Source organism: Larus michahellis, chromosome 1 (genome assembly GCF_964199755.1).
Source record: "Larus michahellis chromosome 1, bLarMic1.1, whole genome shotgun sequence".
Taxonomy (NCBI): Eukaryota; Metazoa; Chordata; class Aves; order Charadriiformes; family Laridae; genus Larus; species Larus michahellis.
Window position 1 is genome coordinate 196392836 of NC_133896.1, and position 20146 is coordinate 196412981.

Here is a 20146-nt window from a genome sequence, read left to right on the forward strand (position 1 = left end):
TGCATTCTGGTTTATAATATTAAAAATACATTTATCTAAAAGAAATATAGTAAATGGCACTCCTTTGTCTTTATGGAAAAAACCTCCGTTTTGTCTGTTGTTTAAATTTATCACTTTGCTGAGTGCACCTCAGTTTTGCTGTACTGTACCAAACATTTATCTAAATGAAAGTGTACGAGACCCAGAGTTGCCCTTCAATCACTATATCCTTTATGAATTAGAGTTCCATTTATCAAAATTACAGCAAGAAGAGCAAGGTCTCACAGGGCTGTCTCATTACAAGGCTTGTAAACACTGTCCTTACAAAGAAATGGTTTAACACCTAACAAATCAAAAACTGATTGGGAATAGAATTTACTTGAGATCATCTATCTTCGGAAGACGTGCTGTACTGAGTGCACTTCGTGGCCTTTCTACCCATTCATCAAGAAATTAACAAGCGAATACCACAGACCACCAGATCTCCTTGGATCCTGAAATGTGAAATATGTTCAAAACAGATCTGTCACAGATGTTCTATTTTTATATTTCAAGACGACTTCAAAAAGGTTTTAAAATAAGAGAAGCTCTCCAAATAAGAGTAAAAAGAAAAACAACTTGTCTCTTTAAAATCAGACAACAAACTGAATAAAAAATTATATGACACAAAACTATGTCTAGTATTGTTAACAATGATATAAAAAGGAGAGACGAATAAATGAATACTTGATATTTCAGCATATTTGAAAAAAATCAAACCTCAAATTATTTTTTCAAAGCCCCGTCAATATTACTATGAAATTAAATTCATTTCCATTTATTTCATTTAAAACTCTTTTTAGGACACAAGGAGTTTGTATTTTAAAGACACAATATGGAACTATAGTAATGTCAGTTCCTAAGTCTAATTAGAAGATGTTTCAAATCCATTAAAACAGAAAAAAAAAAAGAAACTAGATATAATTTCAAGGAAGCACCATTTTGACATTGGAGTGCACAGAACTGGAACTAGCAGATGCTATTGGTTCTTGTTATTGAGCTGCTTCTTAAGGGATATTTTTCTAGACTGGGATTTGGAAAGAAGCCTTGGAATAAGCAGTGAAGTATTTCTTAAAGCTACATTTTGCAAAGCAGTTAAAGGAAATGTCACTCGGCTCACATTGAAGTCCAGCTGCAGTTAAAACTTGAAGGCTCTGCCTTAAAGATATTTCAAGAGAACGTATGTATAAGACTAGATAAGCGATTAAAAAAAATACATCTTTTGTTACACCTGTTATCATCTTGATAATTTTTTTAATGTGCATATTAAAAACTGGCTTTCTACAGTAGCTTCAGGCTACCTGAAAAGAGCTCATCTATAAAAAAATTAAAGAAACCAACCAGCGCTCCTCTACAAAACCCGAACTTCCATTAAAAGGTGTGTATTCTATATGTCTGAAAGGTTATATGAGCTGCACGGTAAACTTGGACAGTATTGCCAAAAATTTACTAATCTCTCTTCCAGTAGCATTACTTTTGCTTAAACAGAAATTATTAAGCAGCCAAAAAACCACCATAACAACCCCCCCCAAAAAAGCTAATGATTTCCCAAGAGCAGGAGAATCTCGTTATTTTGCAGCTACAGCCTCTAGAAGTATTTAATACAGGCAATATTTAAACATTTGGGGGGGGGCAGGTATTGTAACATCTGAATTTTTGCCGCTCTATTTTCAGTTAAATCAATAAAATCCCTGTTGGGTTCTGTAGGTCACAACAGGTTCTAAGGATGCAATCTAAATTTCAAAGACACCGAAAGTGTCCAAACCCACAAAAACATCCCTAATAAAATTTTAAAATTAGCTGTACAAACATAACATATTGTTGATTACATTTATGTTTATGTACGCTTATTTTATTAGACATTACACCAATTACTATGATTTAGTTGAATGCATGAAGGGAGTTTTCAGTTCTCTCTTTACTTCTATCCAGTTATTATATATTCAAATATAGCATTTAAAATTTTTCTCTTTGTATTTAGTATAAAATGAGGTAAAAAAGTAAGTCTAGTTTTAAGAAAAGTTTGCTTGGTCATACTGTAACCAACAAAAGAAGACTACTGCTTCTTATAAAGTTGTTTCCATAGTTTACTTCAACGAATTACCGATAAGGCAATTTATGCAGTGAGTGCTCTTTGATCTTTGAAGAGAGATGGCAGAATGGAAAGTTAACCTCATTTTAATGTTACCTAAATATACTGACAGGAAATTCTAATGTTTCCAAACATCTGGAAATCTGCTTCATGGGATGGTGTTCTTCTTTTCTATAAGAAAGCTTTTTCATATACTGTCTTTTACAGTTTTATGTGGCTTCTAAAGGAGCATTTTGACATAAGTAAAGTCTGTTCTCTTTACAGTAAAATGCTGCATTTAATTAAAAACTCTCTTTTATAGCAGCTAAAGTACAGTTTTTGTGAAGCTTAGCTCTCCTCAGAAACTTTTAAGGGTAAAGTTGCTTTTTCCTCCTTGCAGATCACTGCGGCGTACTGCTCTGTAGAACGCTGTTTCTGTTGCTGAATTTTAATCACCGAAAGTAGTTCTTAATATTTTATTAAATAAAGGAATTCAGAATTAGTTCCTCACAAGAGACTACCTGACAGGTCATGATGTGAACCATGAAATTATATCACAGGTAAAATATAATTTATGAACAGAGTTTGAAAGAGCTAAGCTTTTTCTTGGAAGGGACTTTTTTGTTTAGTGTACAAACCGTAACTTTTACAGGAAGAGTCAAACTTATGTGTGCAAAGACTTAAAACGCAACACTATTATCTACATTTTTTTTTCCATTCAATATTATTAATAGTTAGTACCTAGAAAAAATTTTCACGCAATAATCTTCCTGCTTTATATATTCTAACAGTTTAAGCCCCTGCTTTCATTGCTAATCTTTACTAACTTGATTAGGCACCGGGACCCTCGCAGCAGTCACAGTTATGGAGAGCAGCTGCTTGGGAGTCTGTAAACTGACCTCTACAAAACCCAGTAAGATTAAATCATCGACATGGTGACCACTCCACCCCAGCCGAATATCTTTCCGCACAGCTACAGAGCTAGTCCCTCCTAGGACCGCGTTCGCTCCACGGGAAACGTGCACCAGGTATCCCTGGGTCCGCTCAAGAGACCGGCCTTCTGGCTTTGAGTAGCAGCCCGGCGCTGGCACATCATGATGAACTGTCCCCACCTGTGTCTGCTAGAGTTGTTATTTAAATTGCAATGTGTTTCTGGAACTGGCAGCTTTGACTGGCATATAATTTAGTTTCCCTGGAGAATCAGAGAAGTGACTGTTATTAAAGGAAGGCTGGTTTTAATAGATTTAATAAAAGCCAGAGGAATCTAAATCATATTTTCATTATTAAGGATCTTTGAAGAAATGAGGGAGAAAAACTATGAAAATTGCGTAGAAATTAAAAATTGCATACATTTGTATCGGAAATTACTTCTACCAAAAGTAAAACCAAATCACATTTTTGTTTTCTATAATAGATAAATACCTGAAAATTTAATCATAGACATTCCAGACATTTTTCCCCAATTTTTATACCTAATATCTGACCAAATTATCTTCTTTATGTGAGTCATTTGTAAATAAATACTTCACAGTTGTATGCATTTTCCTCTTAAAAATTCTCACGTTTTGCATTGTAAAAATGAGACTGACACAAACTACACCAAAGAAGAGACTGAGACTACGGGCAAGACCAAAATGAACAGGTTTCTCAGATGAAGTTGAGGGCTTTTTAAACTTCTAGTTAAAGTCAAAGTGTTATATATTAATATAAAAGGTCCTACACAAAGATGAAATTACCATGTTGGACACTCATTATTTTTATTGTTTATAGATAGGAAAACTGAGGTTCAGAGTGGTTACGAAATAAATTTTTAGAAGTCGTCAATATTATCCCTACATTTCTTTGAGATTTCCAGTATTCTGAGCATGTGAGAAAGGATCTTGCACTGAACAGCCAGTGGGTGACAGAGCTGGATATACCCAGGCCAGCACATGTTACAAGGCGTTTTCAGGCCGCTGAAGGGCAGTCTTCATTCTGACTGGAAGTCAGGAGAAGTCCTTCTAAAGGCAACTTAAAACAGCCAAATGTTTATATTTGGATTAAGATGTAGTTTGCCACTGTAACTTGTACACACAAGAAAGGATTCATATTTCATGACTGACGACCTTTACAAATCCCTGTCAGTTTGAAATGCAGCCTCTCGCTGTACACTGTAGTTTGATGAACTGCAGAAAGACACCGAATTTTCTGATATGCTGTGGATCACTTAAACAGGCAAAGATGATACACAAAAAAAATAATTAAGAGCAATAAAATTTCCCTAACTGTGTTTCCAGCCATTTTACAGAAGTACAGTAACAGCTGAGAGGAAAATAACTACATCACACCAACAGTTATTGCTCAGTGGAAAGGACATCAAGGACACTTGCAAGTAAGAGAATTGGATCAATATTAACGCGATTTTCATTTCATGCTTCCCCAACTCCAGTAAGCTGACAATATACTCTGATTATGTGAACTGCCTCTGAGTAACATAGAAAAGGTTATTAGAGCAAGAGGTGGAAATGGAATGCACTTTTTATATTGACAGGTCTGCTAATAGAGTGTACTGATTTTCAAAGCCATGCAATGCATTTTCACAATTTGGTTTTGACAGCAAAAAGGAATTTCATTTATCCTTAATTCAAAATATTCACATGTAAGCAAAGGTTTCTTAAGACAGACCACTGAAGAGTATAATCAAACTATTTCAGTGGAAAAATGTAATTAATAAGGTAAGAAGCAAAAAGTGATTGAATTTAAATATGTATGACATGATAATGAAATAATGAAATAATTCTGCTAAACGAGGCATTCTATGCTTTTGAAATAGAATCTGATAAAACGTTTTTAAGATAACATGTAAGTGAAAAATATGTCATGTCTCACCATTCGGGTCTGGATTCTGTCTTGAAAGTTTTAGATTAGTTTTGAGTTTGAAATACCTAACCCAAGCACACATTCTGCAGGAAAAGCCATGTTCGGACTCTATCTGCTTGCGGAGCCTAAAGACAGGATCAAAGTTTTTGGACTTCTAAAGAGGCACTCCCCGCACGGAGGAGTTGCACCCACATATGCTAGCCTCAATTTTTCTTCCTGCTCACAAAAAATTCTAATTGAAAAGACTAATAATGATAAAGCCTAGGGAGAAATGAAACGCTTTTTAGAAATACAAACCCTTGGTGTATGCTAGCAGCACAATGGTAATGCACTAGCAGGCGAGAAACATGATCTTACCTCCTGTACTGGGGTATTCTACGTGAAAATTTCTAAATGTTACCTAACATTTAAACATTAGAGCCTTCAAAACCATGAGACTGGTCCAAACCCCACTATTTTTAAAGAGAAAGATATAGCTGTAATACTGTGGTTTGTCTTCTAATTTTTGAATTCTCTCTCTCTGTGGCCAAAGCATCGGCGATTATGTCTGCTAGAAGGCAACTTTGTCCCTCATCACTTCAGCTGTTGCTATCAGACCCAAACATGATCAGCTCTTTGGAAACAGGCACTGAACAGAGACATAATAAGACACCTAAAAAAATTCATTCTCTAGTGTAGAGAATTAAGGTGTAGGAAGTAAATTTTAAATTATTTTATAATAGCTATCATAATTCCAGTAATTAGGTAACTCTTAATTTCTATCGAGACTACTTACTTAAAGAAGAAAGCCTCAATGGCTCACAATCAGTGTTTCGAGTAACTCATTTGCCAACATGTCTGAAATTATTTTTTGCTTTCTGGAATGGTAATCTTTTCAAATGAAATTCTGCTCTTTTGAGACATACAGAAGGAACATCTTACGCAGTCTTTACACAGGCGAAATCTCCTATACATGACATAATGTCTCCTGTAACTGTTTCTTAAAAGGATTGTCCCCGTTACATGTAAATAATAAATTTGTCAATATAATAATGTCACTAGAACACATAGATTTACTCTCCATTACATTGTCTTTCCCTCTGCAATTCCAACTGGTTCAGTGTGCTCCACTTGGTTGGTTTTTTTTTCTGTGTAAATTTTATTTCATCCTCACATAGATCACCACATCTTTAGAACTGGCATACATCATTTTCACTTCAGCAGCAAGAGTAATCGGTGGGAGGAACTGTTTCTATTTCTGTGTAGATCAATGCCTACAGCAACACCAGACAAAGGGCAGCACCCACAGGATATACACATTTGTGAGACAGCAGTGTGGCCATAACGCTGAGATATTTCTGTTTAACTCTTAGCTCTACTAAGGGACTATTGGGCCAGGCTGTTGTAAAAACATGAGCTCCTAGTTCCTGAACCTAAACTGCAATTATTTATCAAATTAAAATCAAAGCTTTGCTATTTGCTTGATTAGGGCCAGCATTTTACTTTTTTTTTTTTTTTAAACAAAAGTAGTTGCAGTTCTAAAACATCTTTGTTTCATGCAGTCTAGCGGATGAAAAACAAACCAGTAGCAGTACACAAGATATCACTGACAGAAAGCAGAGTCTGAGGGTCTATTACTAAAAAAGCTCAGTGAGATCATCTACAAGATTTTCATTATTTTGTCTCTGAAATAGGTGAATGGTAATCACTGTCCCAGGTAGAAAGCCCGTGTGTATATTAAGGAGAGCTAACTCAGAAATCTTAGCAGCAGTTGGCAGTAAAGCAGAAAGGAGAGCAGTATTTTATTTCGCCTTCCGTTAAGTTGCCATGTGGGGTCTGTGGCGTCTTTTGTTCTGCTTCACAAAGATCACAAGAAAGCCCAAACCTTCCACGCAACTGCAGGGACACTTGCAAAACTGCTACATTTATGTTAAATTTGCAAGCAATTTGCAAATTTGCAATACTATTTTCCGTTCTTAGACTGGACCTGAGGTGCTATTTAGGCAACATGATCAGCTTTTTTGAAGGCATGGAACTGAATGACTTGTGCTATACGACAGAAGAGACACTGATAAAACACTCTTCAAGCATTATGCATAGTCCTTTCAGCTGGGAAAATATATCTACTGTAGACAATATTCAGGGCTTTACACAAATACACTGGGAGATACACTCGTTAGGCATACATACATTAAGGAGCAGAAAAAAGTTATGTCATGGTGTAGCACACATGATATGAAAACCAAAATTAAATATATAACTGGAAACATGCATAATACGCTGGCTGATAGAATTCTTAATAAGGTGTCTTCCTTGTCATGCTGGTTAGCGGTATATTTGAGAACTTTTCTATAAAATCTATTTGGCTTTTAATATACTGCTCTCCCTAGGTGTTTCTGCATCCACGTCTGTACCTAGCACAATGCTGAACCTCATAATATCTTTCAGTTTGTTTCACTAATTGGTACTTTTTCTGTGTGTTTCAAAGCTAACACTATAAAACAAGTAACACATAAAATAAGTGGTATAGAAGAAATCACTGTACTTGTAGGGATATGGAATAGCCAGTGCACATACACATAAAGCCTTTGTTTCTTGTGTACAAATCTTAGTATTTACATAAAACCTCTACGATAATTTTAACGTGATATAGTAGAAGTGTATTTTCTGTGATAAATGTAAAGTAGTGCAATGTAAAAAGATGAGTAAAAATACTTTCGTATATTAAAAAATATATTGTCTCTGAAAATGAATTCCTTTACTTTTGTAATCTATACATAGCGATTCCATTTGCATCGTGAAAGATGAGCAATCACCTTTGTTGAAAAGATTTCCGCAATCTTCCTCTGTCATCTTAACCTATTTTTATCTTGCAAGTAGCCCAGAGGCTCTCAGAAACCTGAGCCCATTGCCTGAAAGCCTGTCATGCCTCCTACTGGCTGTCAGAAAGACTGGGAGAATAAAGTCCTTTTAAATCTATACTACAGTCTCCTAATTCTAGGCTGCAATGGTTGCGGACCTGCTGAAATAATGGCCCTCCATTCCAGCCATGTGCTTGGCGGGCTGTGCTAGCCAGGTCTTCAGAAAACACCCTCCTCCATGCAAGCAGAAGTGGAAAGTCACCTTGCATTTTTAGACAGACCTACTTGGTCCAGCTTTGGCTTCTTTACTCAGTTATTGGTGTTATTAGACACTTTTTTGCTTTAACAAATGATACATATTCCACCTACTCATATACAAAGTTGAGAACAGAGACCTGCAGTCAAGAAGACATCAAGAATAAGAAAATTTAAAGATGGAATATTTTGTGCTTTTCACTATAGCCAATAAAGATTTTAAGTGCTGTTACTCCTTAATACAAAGTCTTAAAAATAGCAAATAGGAGGTAAGAAAAGCACATGGTAAAACCTAAGTCTCAAGAGCTACATTCACCCGGCTGTGAAAGCTGTCCTGAAGGACTATTATTAGACTTTCACTGACAGAACGTTCTTCCAAAATGTTTCTATGAGATGCAATGAATATACATGGGTCAATACTTCTATTTCATTGTCAACTAGCAATAGGACTGAATTAATAGAACAAATACACCCTTCCCATGAGTTTCAAAACATTTCACATCGTAGTAATTTACAGGTTTTGGTAAGTAAATGACTTTTATTGAAGGACAGATATCGTGTATTCTTTTCACATGAAAATATAGTGGTGGAAGGAACCAAATGCAGCTAGAATTCTAAGACTAGCAATGGTTGTGATTTTTAGGTCTTAGGAATGATTTTGCAGGCCAATTTGATTACTTCAAGAACATTCCGGAGCCATACGTTTTCAGAGGAAGAACTGAGAAACAGAAATAGTTATGTTAACTGCTGGTAAAAAGCCAGAAAGTTCTGCAGTAAAATCTATTAGCTCAGACCTATAATAGCAGCTAAAATCCAGGTCATGCCAGATAACCTGAAAATCTCAGAGGAAAGGCATTTGAAACCCAACACAGAGGTTCTGAAGAAAAAAAAGTTTTCATATCCTATTTGTATCTGTGAAAAGCTTGAATTAGAGTCAAAACAGAGATTCTGACATTCAAGATTTGTCATGAATCTGTACTTAAAACTTCTTATAAAGCTGCTACGAGAACTCCTATGCTAGAAATAGCATAGAAAAGGGAGTAGATATTTAGAGACTGCAAAGGACCACTAGATCTTTTACATTACAGTCAGACAGCAGAAGCTCAGACACTGAGTGTTCAGCACAATAATGTTCAGTACTCTACCTAAGCAAATTCCATTACAGTTTACACTTTGAAGGTGTCTTTCATTACACTACAGTGGGTTGTAAGAATAAGAATCATCATAATAGTAGATATATTTAATGAGAATATATTTATGATTGGGGGGGTGCGTGTTTCTAAGAAGTGTTAGAGAGAAGACTAAGTTAAATCTAGTATTTTAGATTTAATTATTCTCACAATTAGGATTTTGCTTTGCGGATCCTTCTAGTAATACCTAATGTAAGCTCTTATTCCTCAACTTCTTTTAAACAAATTTAATTTTCTTCTTTACCTGACAAATACCATGTAAAATATTAAGAGGACACAATTATCACGTCATATTTTCCCTAAAACCCTATGAGGATGAAATATTTGGAATTTTATTTGGAGAAGCAGTGGATGGCACTGTTGGGCTACAATTATAAGGCTGTAGATGCAAATCTTAAATCGCTATGCTTAAAAAAACCCGCAGATTTTCGTGACTCCTTCAAGCACACAATTTGGACATACACTCATTCATAGTACATCGGAGATTTCACAATCAGTTGTGGAAGTTAGTTCATACACTGAAAGGACATTGTGTAATAGGAGTATTATTTTAGGTGCTCCAAGTGAAGCAGAACGGTTTACATGCTGCTCTCATGGCAGCATGATCACGTTTAGACTAAAGAACAAACAGGACTTACTTGATGACACATGGAAGCATTGTTAGGGATTAATTTAATGACCACAAACATATTCTTAAAATGCTCACCACTAAACATCAAGTAACACACATGTGTTTTCTTTCCATAAAGTGGATGCTATTTCTTAAAACTGCTCACAATTAATTGTCAACTTGTGTTTACTTACAGACTAAAATTAAGCGTGCATGAATGGTGTGAGGGAACAGGGTTTCTTTTTAGTCAAGGGCTTTTGTTCTTCAGTTTCTCTTCTATATTCATACTTAAGACGTTACTTAAATAAATATTAGTTTGGGAAGTTATCTTAGATAAGGGTCATCACCTGCATTTCCCCAGAGCAATGTATTTTATGAGATTGTGTGTGTTACCAATTTTCAGGACAGTGCATTAACTAAAGAAAAAAAAAGAAAAAAAAACCCCACTATCAAAAGCATTTTCATAGCTCATGCCATCACAACAAACTCAATTTCAGTAATAATAAATGTTATACTGTCCATGAGCAAATTGATATTACAAGTGTTTTATGATGATCCATACTTGTTCAACATCTTCATTAATGACCTGGATGATGGGGCAGAGCGTACCCTCAGCAAGTTTGCACATGACATGAAACTGGGAGGAGTGGCTGATATGCCAGAGAGTCGTGCTGCCATCCAGAGGGACCTCAGCAGGCTGGAGAAACGGGCTGACGGGAACATCCTGAAGTTCAACAAAACTGCTGAATCCTGCACCTGGGGAGGAACAATCCCAGGCACCAATATATGCTGGAGGCAACCCAGCTGGAAAGCAGCTCTGCAAAAATGGACCTGGGGGTCCTGGTGGACACTCAAGTTGAACATGAGCCAGCACTGTGCCCTTGCTGCAAAGGTATCCTGGGCTGCATTAGGCAACGCATTGCCAGCAGGTCGAGGGAGGTGATCCATCCCCTCTACTCTGCATTGCTGAGGCCACACGTGGAATCCTGTGTCCAGCTCTGGGCTCCCCAATACAAGAGAGATATGGACATACTGGAGAGAGTCTAACGAAGGGCCATGAAGATGATTAAGAGACTGACACATCTCTCATATGAGGAAAGGCTGAGAGCTGGGACTGTTCAGCCTAGAGGAGAAAGCTCAGGAGGGGAACTTATCTATGTACCTGAAGGAGTGGTGCAAAGAGGTTGGAGCCAGGCTCCTTTCAGTGACAGGACAAGAGGCAATGGGCAAAACCTGAAACAGAAGACGTTCCCTCTGAACATTAGGAAACACTTTTTGACTGTGATGGTGACTGACCACTGGCACAGGTTGCCCAGGGCGGCTGTGGAGTCTTCATCCTTGGGGATATTCAAAAGCTGTCTGGAGATGGTTTCAGGCAACCTGCTCTAGGTCGCCTTGCTTGAGCAGGTCCCTTCCAGCCTCAATCATTCTGTAATTCTGTGATATGTAAATCTGCATTTCCTCAAAAAGTTTTATGAGGATTAAAGTAATTTCTTGTTGAGGATTGCATTTTTAATATCAATTCATTGTTTCTGCTCTGTTTTGGTTTTAAGTCCATGAGAAATTACATAAAATGATCAGTCTAGAACATCAAGATATAAGTAATCCAAGGTTTAAAAAATATTACTGAAGACTAAGTTCTGGCAACCATCTCCTTTAAGACCTGGCTCCATTACAAGAATCACAGAATCCTCGGGGCTGGAAGGCACCTCTGGAGATTGCCTAGTCCAACCCTCTGCCCAAAGCAGGATCAGTTAAAGCAGGCTGCCCAGGTCTTGGCAAGGTGGGTTTTCCATATTTCCAAGGATGGAGACTACACAACTTCTCTGGACAGCCTGTTCCATTATTTGACCACCATTACAGCAAACAAAAAAAGTTTTTACTTATGTTTAAATAGAATGTTCTGCATTTCAGTTTGTGCCTGCTGCCTCTTGTCCTGTCACTGGGCACCACTGAGAAGAGTCTGACGCCATCTTCTTCATTGTCTCCCAAAAGATATTTATACACAACTATATGCCCCTCCCCAGGCTAAACAAAAAATATCTAAAGAATATCTCCATCAATTTAAAAGAAAACATAAAAGAAGTCTAGAAAAAGACCTACAAACTCAACCCTGACAGCAAAGCTGTTCGTATAGATATAGTATAGAAAGCAATATTTAATAGACAAAACTTAAAGCATAATTTGGTCTTTAATCCCTTACGTGGCACATATAGAATGCTCTTACTGCAGATACACCTAGAAAAGTAACTGGGTTTTTTTAATGAATCTAGTGGGCCTGCTAGTAAAACTCTGATAAGTGATGATCCAGTAACAGTTGTCTTCAATTTGCTTTCAGTTTTGTGTTGGTTTCTGAAAAAATACTGCTTTCTTAAACATAGTTCTGAAATTAATGTTATTGAAAGTGTTCTGGAAATATGGTAGGCATTTTCAATAAGTACTGACAAAACAGAGGGTGAAGATAATGAAGTCAGAGGACTTTATAAAGCTGAGAAAAAGTAAATTAATGTTTTTAGATATATATAATTTTTGCAGTAACTTTGACAGACAGTCTTGAATTTACTGTAAACGATGGCGGTATTCTCACCAACAAAAGACACTGCTAGGTTGTTAGCAATGTCATCAGTGTCAACAGCCTCATATATCAGAGTGTAGAACCTAAACCGCAGGATATCTGGAAATGAAGACAAGCTTTTGGTTGGGTATTCAGACTTTCTAGAATAAGGCATTTGATTTTACAGCAAAGCTTCTGAACAGAAGCTTCTGAACATCTCTGAACAGAGATGATGAAATTGAGCATCTCCAGTTCGTGGGACATTTTGATTTCTTCAAATGTCTTATCACCTGAAAATGTCAAGGTAAGTCTGTAAAACACTGACTTAGCTTTCTGGAACAACATTTGGTGCATGCCAAATGAAACCAGCTTCCTAGCAGTTTCTCTAGAGTCTCCTCCCTCTATCTTGTTCTGACACTGACTGCAGAAGTCAGGGAGCACAGCAGTTCAGGAGACGGAAGTCAGGAGCTGTGGGAATCAGGTGCTCTGGACTTCTCAGCACTGAGGGGTCGCTCTAGACCTACAGTTACTGAAAGTTCATCTTGGTACATTTTTCTTTAACACTGTGGACCCTCAAAAATTTAATCTTCCTTTAGGGTCCATTGGACACCCAGAATCCCTGTTCTGAAAACAGGCCCTGGTTTAAGTACAGGTTCCCATGAATTTCAGCTTCATAGACTCCAGTTTCATAGCAGGGAACCCACATAACTTTTCTTTTAAGGTAGCGCTTGCTTGAAGCTACGTGTTCTGGGAATATAAGTCCTTCAGCAGCCTGAAGTGATCCTGCCTGCAATTCTTTGAAAGTCTACCAAAATCCATCTGCTTTTATGAAAGTAGATTTCAGATTTGAACATTTCAGATTTCAAAACCTGATGCTTTTTAATTCTGTTTGCCTAATGAAGCCGTATTTCTGATGATGAGCACGCACAGCACTTGCTGAAACTCAGAGTGCTAATGGCAAGTCCCAGAAGGAGCTGTATACAGTCAGCTTCAGCTAGAACCACTCTTGAAATAAGGTTGCTAATTAGATGTCCAAATACATAATGGAATGAGTAACTTAAAATATGCAAGTTCAAAAGCAATTGCCATATTGCACATATAAGACATATCTGTAGCTTTGTTTCAAAACCTGAATGTATTACATACTACGTTATGAAGGCTTTTTTTTTTTTTTTTTTCCTTTTTCATTCTAAGCATTCAGGATCTGTCACAATAATTAGCTTAACAGGCCAAATATTCTTGAGCCCAGACCCTAGAAATATTTGACCAGCTTACATATATGTTTAGAACATGGGCACTGAGTTATTTGTGTCCGTTTCCTGCAGTGTAGACTAGAAAATGTCACCTTTTTTGGACCCTATCTGTGTGCAAATGGTTTGTGAACGACAGCCTTTAAAGACTGAAGGAACAAAGCTTAATAAATTAATTATTTCACTCTTAAGATGACCTTTGTGGAGCAGTATTCTCTCTCACTGGCAGGGTGGTACAGTAGTGTCTTGTCTATACTAATCTCCACTGACTGTAAACTGTTAAGGTGATTAACTGGAAGAGACAGTTCTTTCACCACATGTACAGAATCACTGTGAACTGGGTCATATCTGTATATTTCATGCATTTATTGGTAGTAAAATTTGGGGAACAGAAGTAGAATTTATAATATTTTTTTTTCTTCCTTTCTTTTCCGTCTACAATTTAATCAATTACATTGAAACTCCATTTAAACTTAAAATAAGGACTGTTTAAAATACATCAACACTATAAAATTAAAAGTGTACTAAGTTTCTATGTAGTTCAAAATCTTACTATAGCTTGCACTTTGATACTGCAGTAAGTAATAGCCCTTCAGTTTCACAAAAGGGAGAAATTAATCTATATTTCTATTCAAGTAAGAATTTAACTAAAACAAATGGGCACATCAGATACAGTGTTGAAATAATTATGCTTGAATTTTAAATCCAGCTATGAAAGTGATTTTAACAGATTACAAACAAATCCAATGCCTAATATCAAAAAGTTAGAAATGGAGGAAGACTAATCCAAAGGGAAAAATTCTCCCTTCCATCTCTTGTAGATGCTGCTATGACTTCAACATACCTACAGTCTCAAAGGACAGCTAAGTATATAGCCATAGGAATATGCTGTAATTTTTCACACAGTTGTATATAGCCATAGAAATGTGTTATAATTTCTCATTGCAATATTTTTTACTTGACAGGTACTTTGAACATATATACATGTATATATGTGCACACATGCAGACATATATACATGCATGTTATATTTTATCAAAACCAGATATCTGAACAGGCATACAATGGCTGACTAATGGACTATAGTTACCTAGAAGCTTCACCCACTTGCCTTGTAGCAGAAATATTTTAAGAGATTACTGTTTCCCAGTAGCAGACAATATATAATGTGTCCTATGGGAAGAAGTCACTTATCGGCTGAAATTAACACTTTTTTTTTTTTAGCTCTTCAAGGTAGAATTTAACATATTTTTTTTTACTTCTCTAAAACAAACATATAGATCGCAGACATGGTTTCCATTTCCAAGACTCTTCTATTCCTTGATGACTGCAAGTATTATATAATTACAGTATCCATACATCCAACATCAAGTCTGATTTAATACTAGAGTAGCACTTTTTTATTTATCAAGGTCATATCTTGATGGTTGCATAAGCTTAGATAAATCAGGTGTTAAGCAGGCACATCTCCAAGGAATCTGGAAATTCTCTCATCTGCAATCCTCAGCATATCTTATTATTTACTGCCAAAGAAATGACTGATTCATTTTGTCATCTTTGCTCTGTGATTTTTGCTCAGCTGAAACTGCCTGCCCTCTTCTGCAATGCCTGATCAGACCTATTTAAGTTGATGCCTTTGATCGCAGACACTGAGGAGCTTGCTGACTTAGGCTTTGACTAAACATTCCTCCACTGCAATATTTATGCACAAAATCCTAAATGATAACTGACAGTCAATGTAGATAACAGAAACTTGTAAGATGTTTCCACTATTTACGGATGCTCAAAATAGCTTTACTTGTGCTAGAGGTATCAGTCAAGATGAAAAATTGCTATTAATATAACAAAAGCCCAACAAATTTTGCTTTGATGAATGGTTTATTTCTCACAAACAAAGTATCTGAGGTCAGGAAAAAATCTGTTACTGGAAAACTATGCAGTGCGATTTTTTTTTTAAATGCTTTAAATTCTTTCTGCAGTGTGATATCATGCTTAGTTTTGGAAGCTAGGGGCATTTTACTATCAAGCTGTTCCAAACAAAATTATCAAAACAAAGCTAATAAAAAAAAATACAATGAAAGTTAAGCCCTATGGAAAAAAATCTGCCTCCAGCTCTTTAGTAATCACATTCCAACACCAGAGGCTAAAAGTACATCAAACTGCACCAAATCCTTTTCACATGACAACCTCATAAATTATTCAACTCATTAGTAACACCAAGAGGCATAAAAATAACATCAGTGTTAAGGATGTTTTCTTACAGAGAAAGGTCAGCTAAAAGTTTCAGTATTAAAATCCAAAGGCTTAAGCCTCTGAAAAGTAAGTACATCTAGATAGAATCCATGAATTATAACTTTAATGTATGCTGTTCTAAAATTCCATATGTTAATTTTAAAATACATGTGAAAAGTTAGAATTACTTAGTTCAATTTTGCAAACAGGCCAACTTCAGCCCATTGTAATTTTTATGTAACCACTAAATTTGATGCGTACCACCTTTAAACACACCTGAGATTTAATTTTCCTCTATGTTGAATGCACTAACAGGTGAGTAGCATGAAATTATATAGAAACAATCCAATATGAAACTATAACTAATTCAGTTTTTCTTTTTCTTTTGGTTGTAGCTTTGTCTTGCAGGCTAGCTCTACTGCCAGGCAGCTGTCACCTGCACTAAAGTACTAGAACACAGAAACTACATAAATGAAGGCAATCTTTGCAACATGCTGAACGCTCAAGTGCAACTTGTATTATAGTTCTCACAAAAAAAAACCAAAATAGTTTCCAGTATCCTCTGAGTACAATCTTATCCCAAAGATACAACATTCCTGCTATAAAGACACGAAACAAAGTCCATCTAAGTAAATGGAAGCTCCTGTATTTTAAAACCAGGACACTATCAAGGCTGAAAACTTTCTAATAGTTTATAAATCAGATTTCTTCATGTTCTAATGCTAGTTTAATATCCAAAATTAAAAATATTAATCGATAACAATATTTTTTACTGCCTGTATAATGCATAAAGCCTGTGGTTTTGATGATTATTTGCCTTAAAAAAGCAACACGCTAATTAGCACAGTTTTGCATCTGCCTCTCATAAGATCTCTATTTTGGTGTTTTGGAAGAATGTGGAGAAAATAACCCTTTGTCAAATATGCCATAGTATATCCTACTGGGAGAAATGTCTTTCTTAACCCAGTTTACGAACACTTTATGGCCTGAAGTCCTGCACATGGTAGCCTTCACATTTAAATAAGTACTAAATTACACTAGCTAGTATAACTGCACACACAGATATTCATTTATATGTCTAACCTTGTTTGAATCCCAGCTATTTGCCTCAACAACCTGTAAAGCTGGTGAAATCTGTAGGTCACACAGTTAGTTTTATATTTATCATATTCAGAATTTCTGGCAACATTAGCCTTTGGCTACACATCAGCTGAAAGGTTCAACTTGCTTTATGTATAATTACTTCCATTTTTTACTTCTAAACACTAAAGACTCCCAGGATTTTTTTTTTTTCAGTACTACAGGTTAAAAAAAACCCAACAGACAGACAGAAAACCATGTTAATATTCTTTAAAAAATTCCCGTCTTTGATATGTTAGAGAGGTACCCCAGCTTAAATCTGAGAAATAAATTTGCTTTAGAATTCCAGAGTACTCAGGGTCAGTCTGCTGTACAGAAGTCACTAAACTTTTAAATGATATAAGGGAATTTGAAAGCACATTCCTCCTTCCTCTTTTATAATCCAGCTACCTCTCCATGAAAATCAAACATCATCTAATCCTTACGTTCCTAGACTGAAGCTCCTGTGTATTCAGTTCACTATTCAAATCACAAGTTTCCGTAAAATAATTATTTTAAAGAAGTTATTACATTTTTCATGGTTTGCAGAAAAAAATACTTTTGGCTGAGATTACACATGCCAGGATAAAACTTCTGATATTTTTAAAAAACAGTTAATTTCTTATTCACGAAAGGTCTCCAATGGAACTATTACGACACATTAGTTTGATGGCCTAACAGTTTCATTCTGTCACTCTGGAGAGACAAGTTCAGTTACTTTTACCAGTGTCTCAAAATTAGTGTCTGGGAATGCTGGAGAGGTATAATGTGAATCCCTTGGGGATCAGAGAATTTAATAGCCCACAAGCTCAAGTCTTCTGGTTCATTAAAGTGGAAGAATTGAAAGAATTCCTTTTCTAAGAACATGTTGTCCTAGGAATTCTCAGCACTGTCCTTAGAAAAGAAGGGACACTGTTCTTAGGGATTCATGGACATCAAGAAAACATCATAAGCTACATTTTTAAGCAGGAGTTAGTACTGACCATATTCCACAGCGGCTTTTAGGAGAGCATCAGAATGAGTAGACCCAAAAGCATTGCGAACAAATCGCCTCCGCCGGCGCAAATCATCTTCCCAGTAATCCAAGCGCCAGAAGTCATGCAGTTGGCTATGAAATAAAGAACACACACATCAGCACCTACCGCAGCTTGAACTGTATTTACGTACATTATAGTAGAATTTCACTGCCGCTTTTCTATTTCAGGAACACAATCTTGTAAAAACATATATTACTAAAGCGTACAATATTCTAACGTTTCTTTACATGCATTTATATATTATAAACCTCAGCACTGCCTGTCTCAGAATGCTCTGCCTGCTGCTAAAAACATTAATCACACTGAGCCCATTAACAAATGCAGCATCAAATTACAAGTATTAATGGCACAGCTTGCTTTCTTTTACAGTGTTTTTAACAAGGCTTGTAAATCATAGAATGGACCTCAGTGCAAATAGTTTGCAATTTAATGACTATGGTCCCTTAGCAGACTGAACTTAGAAGTATAAAATATTGCCCACTTGAATTTTGTGGAACTATGATTAAACTAATGTGCTGAAATATTCATTGAAATAATTCCCCACTGCCCCTAGCAACCTGAGAAAATTGCAATTTTATTCATTATTAATAACACTGAATTAGAGCAGCAAAAAAATTCCACCATGTGGTAATTGTCTTGGTAAATTATTATTCCAGCACTAACAGAGTACTAGGATGATTTTATAGCTTCCAGCTAATACAAGCCATTAACAGTCACAGCCATCTTTGTGTTACATTGCCTTTTTACATTCAAAAGCAATATTAAACTTCTGAAGAATTATATAAGCCATTGTTAATCTACATTCAGGTCAAAACATACACATATATAATTATCTGGTATTCGACTTCTGTTCTAAAGAAATTACCAGCTTTCAGAGAACTTCTTGATCTTATCTACACAAACATCTCCCACATCAATTTTACAAGCATGCTGTATTTTAAGCCAACATTTTAAAAACTTTTTGGATCACTATGAAATACCCAAAATGTTTGTGGATGCATCCTTATCATCAGACTCATAATTGAACACACAATACACTTAAAATGATTCTACAGATCATGACCTTGCAGACCATAACGAGGGAACCACTGCTTTAAACCAGTAATTTTCAATCTATCTGCAGAACCCTGGAAATGCCTGTACAAAAGGTGGATGACAAAAAAAAAAGATAAAAGTTCTCAACTCATGAGTACGGGCTACATCTTTGCTGTATTTTTCTGGGCGTTACTTCAGACACTTTTTTGTATATTGCCTTCGTTTTGGGAAGCTATGCACTGGTAGCCATTTCCAGAGGAAAAGTAGAAACACACTAATGTAGAACAGACCTTTTCATTTTTTACAGTCCACTTAACTACTTTTTTCATGCTTGCATGAGTTCTTGTCCAACTTTACTAACTGCTGTCATGAGATCCAGATCAGATCTGGAGGGCAGAGCACCAAGGGGAGTGGATGTAGCAGCATACCTTCTAGCCACTTAGACATTTTCAGAAGCAGCATGCCATCATTTTTAGTCAATGCATTTTTTTGCATTCTGAATGAAATTTTCACTATGTGCTTGAGTTTGCATGAAGGTCCTTTGCTGCCTGGCAGAACAGGCATTGTACTTATCTACAAGCAGTGAAAGGGCAACCTCAGGAGTTCTGTGGGAGCTGCTTCCTCACCTAGAGCAATTCAGAGCATCTTAGAATTATAGAACCATAGGATTGTCTAGGTTGGAAAGGACCTTTAAGATCACCGAGTCCAACCATTAAGGTAACACTGCCAAAACTCACCACTGAACCATGTCCCTAAGCACCACGTCTACCCATCTTTTAAATACCTCCAGGGATGGTGACTCAACCACTTCCCTGGGCAGCCTGTTCCAATGCTTCATAACCCTTTCAGTGTAAAATTTTTTCCTAATATCCATCCTAAACCTCCCTTGGTGCAACTTGATGCCATTTCCTCTTGTCCTATTGTTTGTTACTTGGAAGAAGAGACCAACCCCCACCTCACTACAACCTCCTTTCAGGTAGTTGTAGAGAGCGAGAAGGTCTCCCCTCAGCCTCCTTTTCTCCAGGCTAAACATCCCCAGCTCCCTCAGCTGCTCCTCATAAAGACTTGTTCTCCAG

General features: G+C 36.4%; 1 protein-coding gene across 12 annotated transcripts in view; it reads right to left on the reverse strand.

Annotated features, from left to right (window-relative positions):
* The window catches only part of NBEA (neurobeachin), a 512894-nt gene that overhangs the window by 173957 nt on the left and 318791 nt on the right, over positions 1 to 20146 (reverse strand). For all 12 annotated transcript variants that reach the window (XM_074567614.1, XM_074567653.1, XM_074567643.1 and 9 more), the window contains one exon: positions 17982 to 18106. In XM_074567614.1, coding sequence (XP_074423715.1) covers positions 17982 to 18106 — 125 coding nt within the window. The remainder of the gene's footprint in view (positions 1 to 17981; positions 18107 to 20146) is intronic.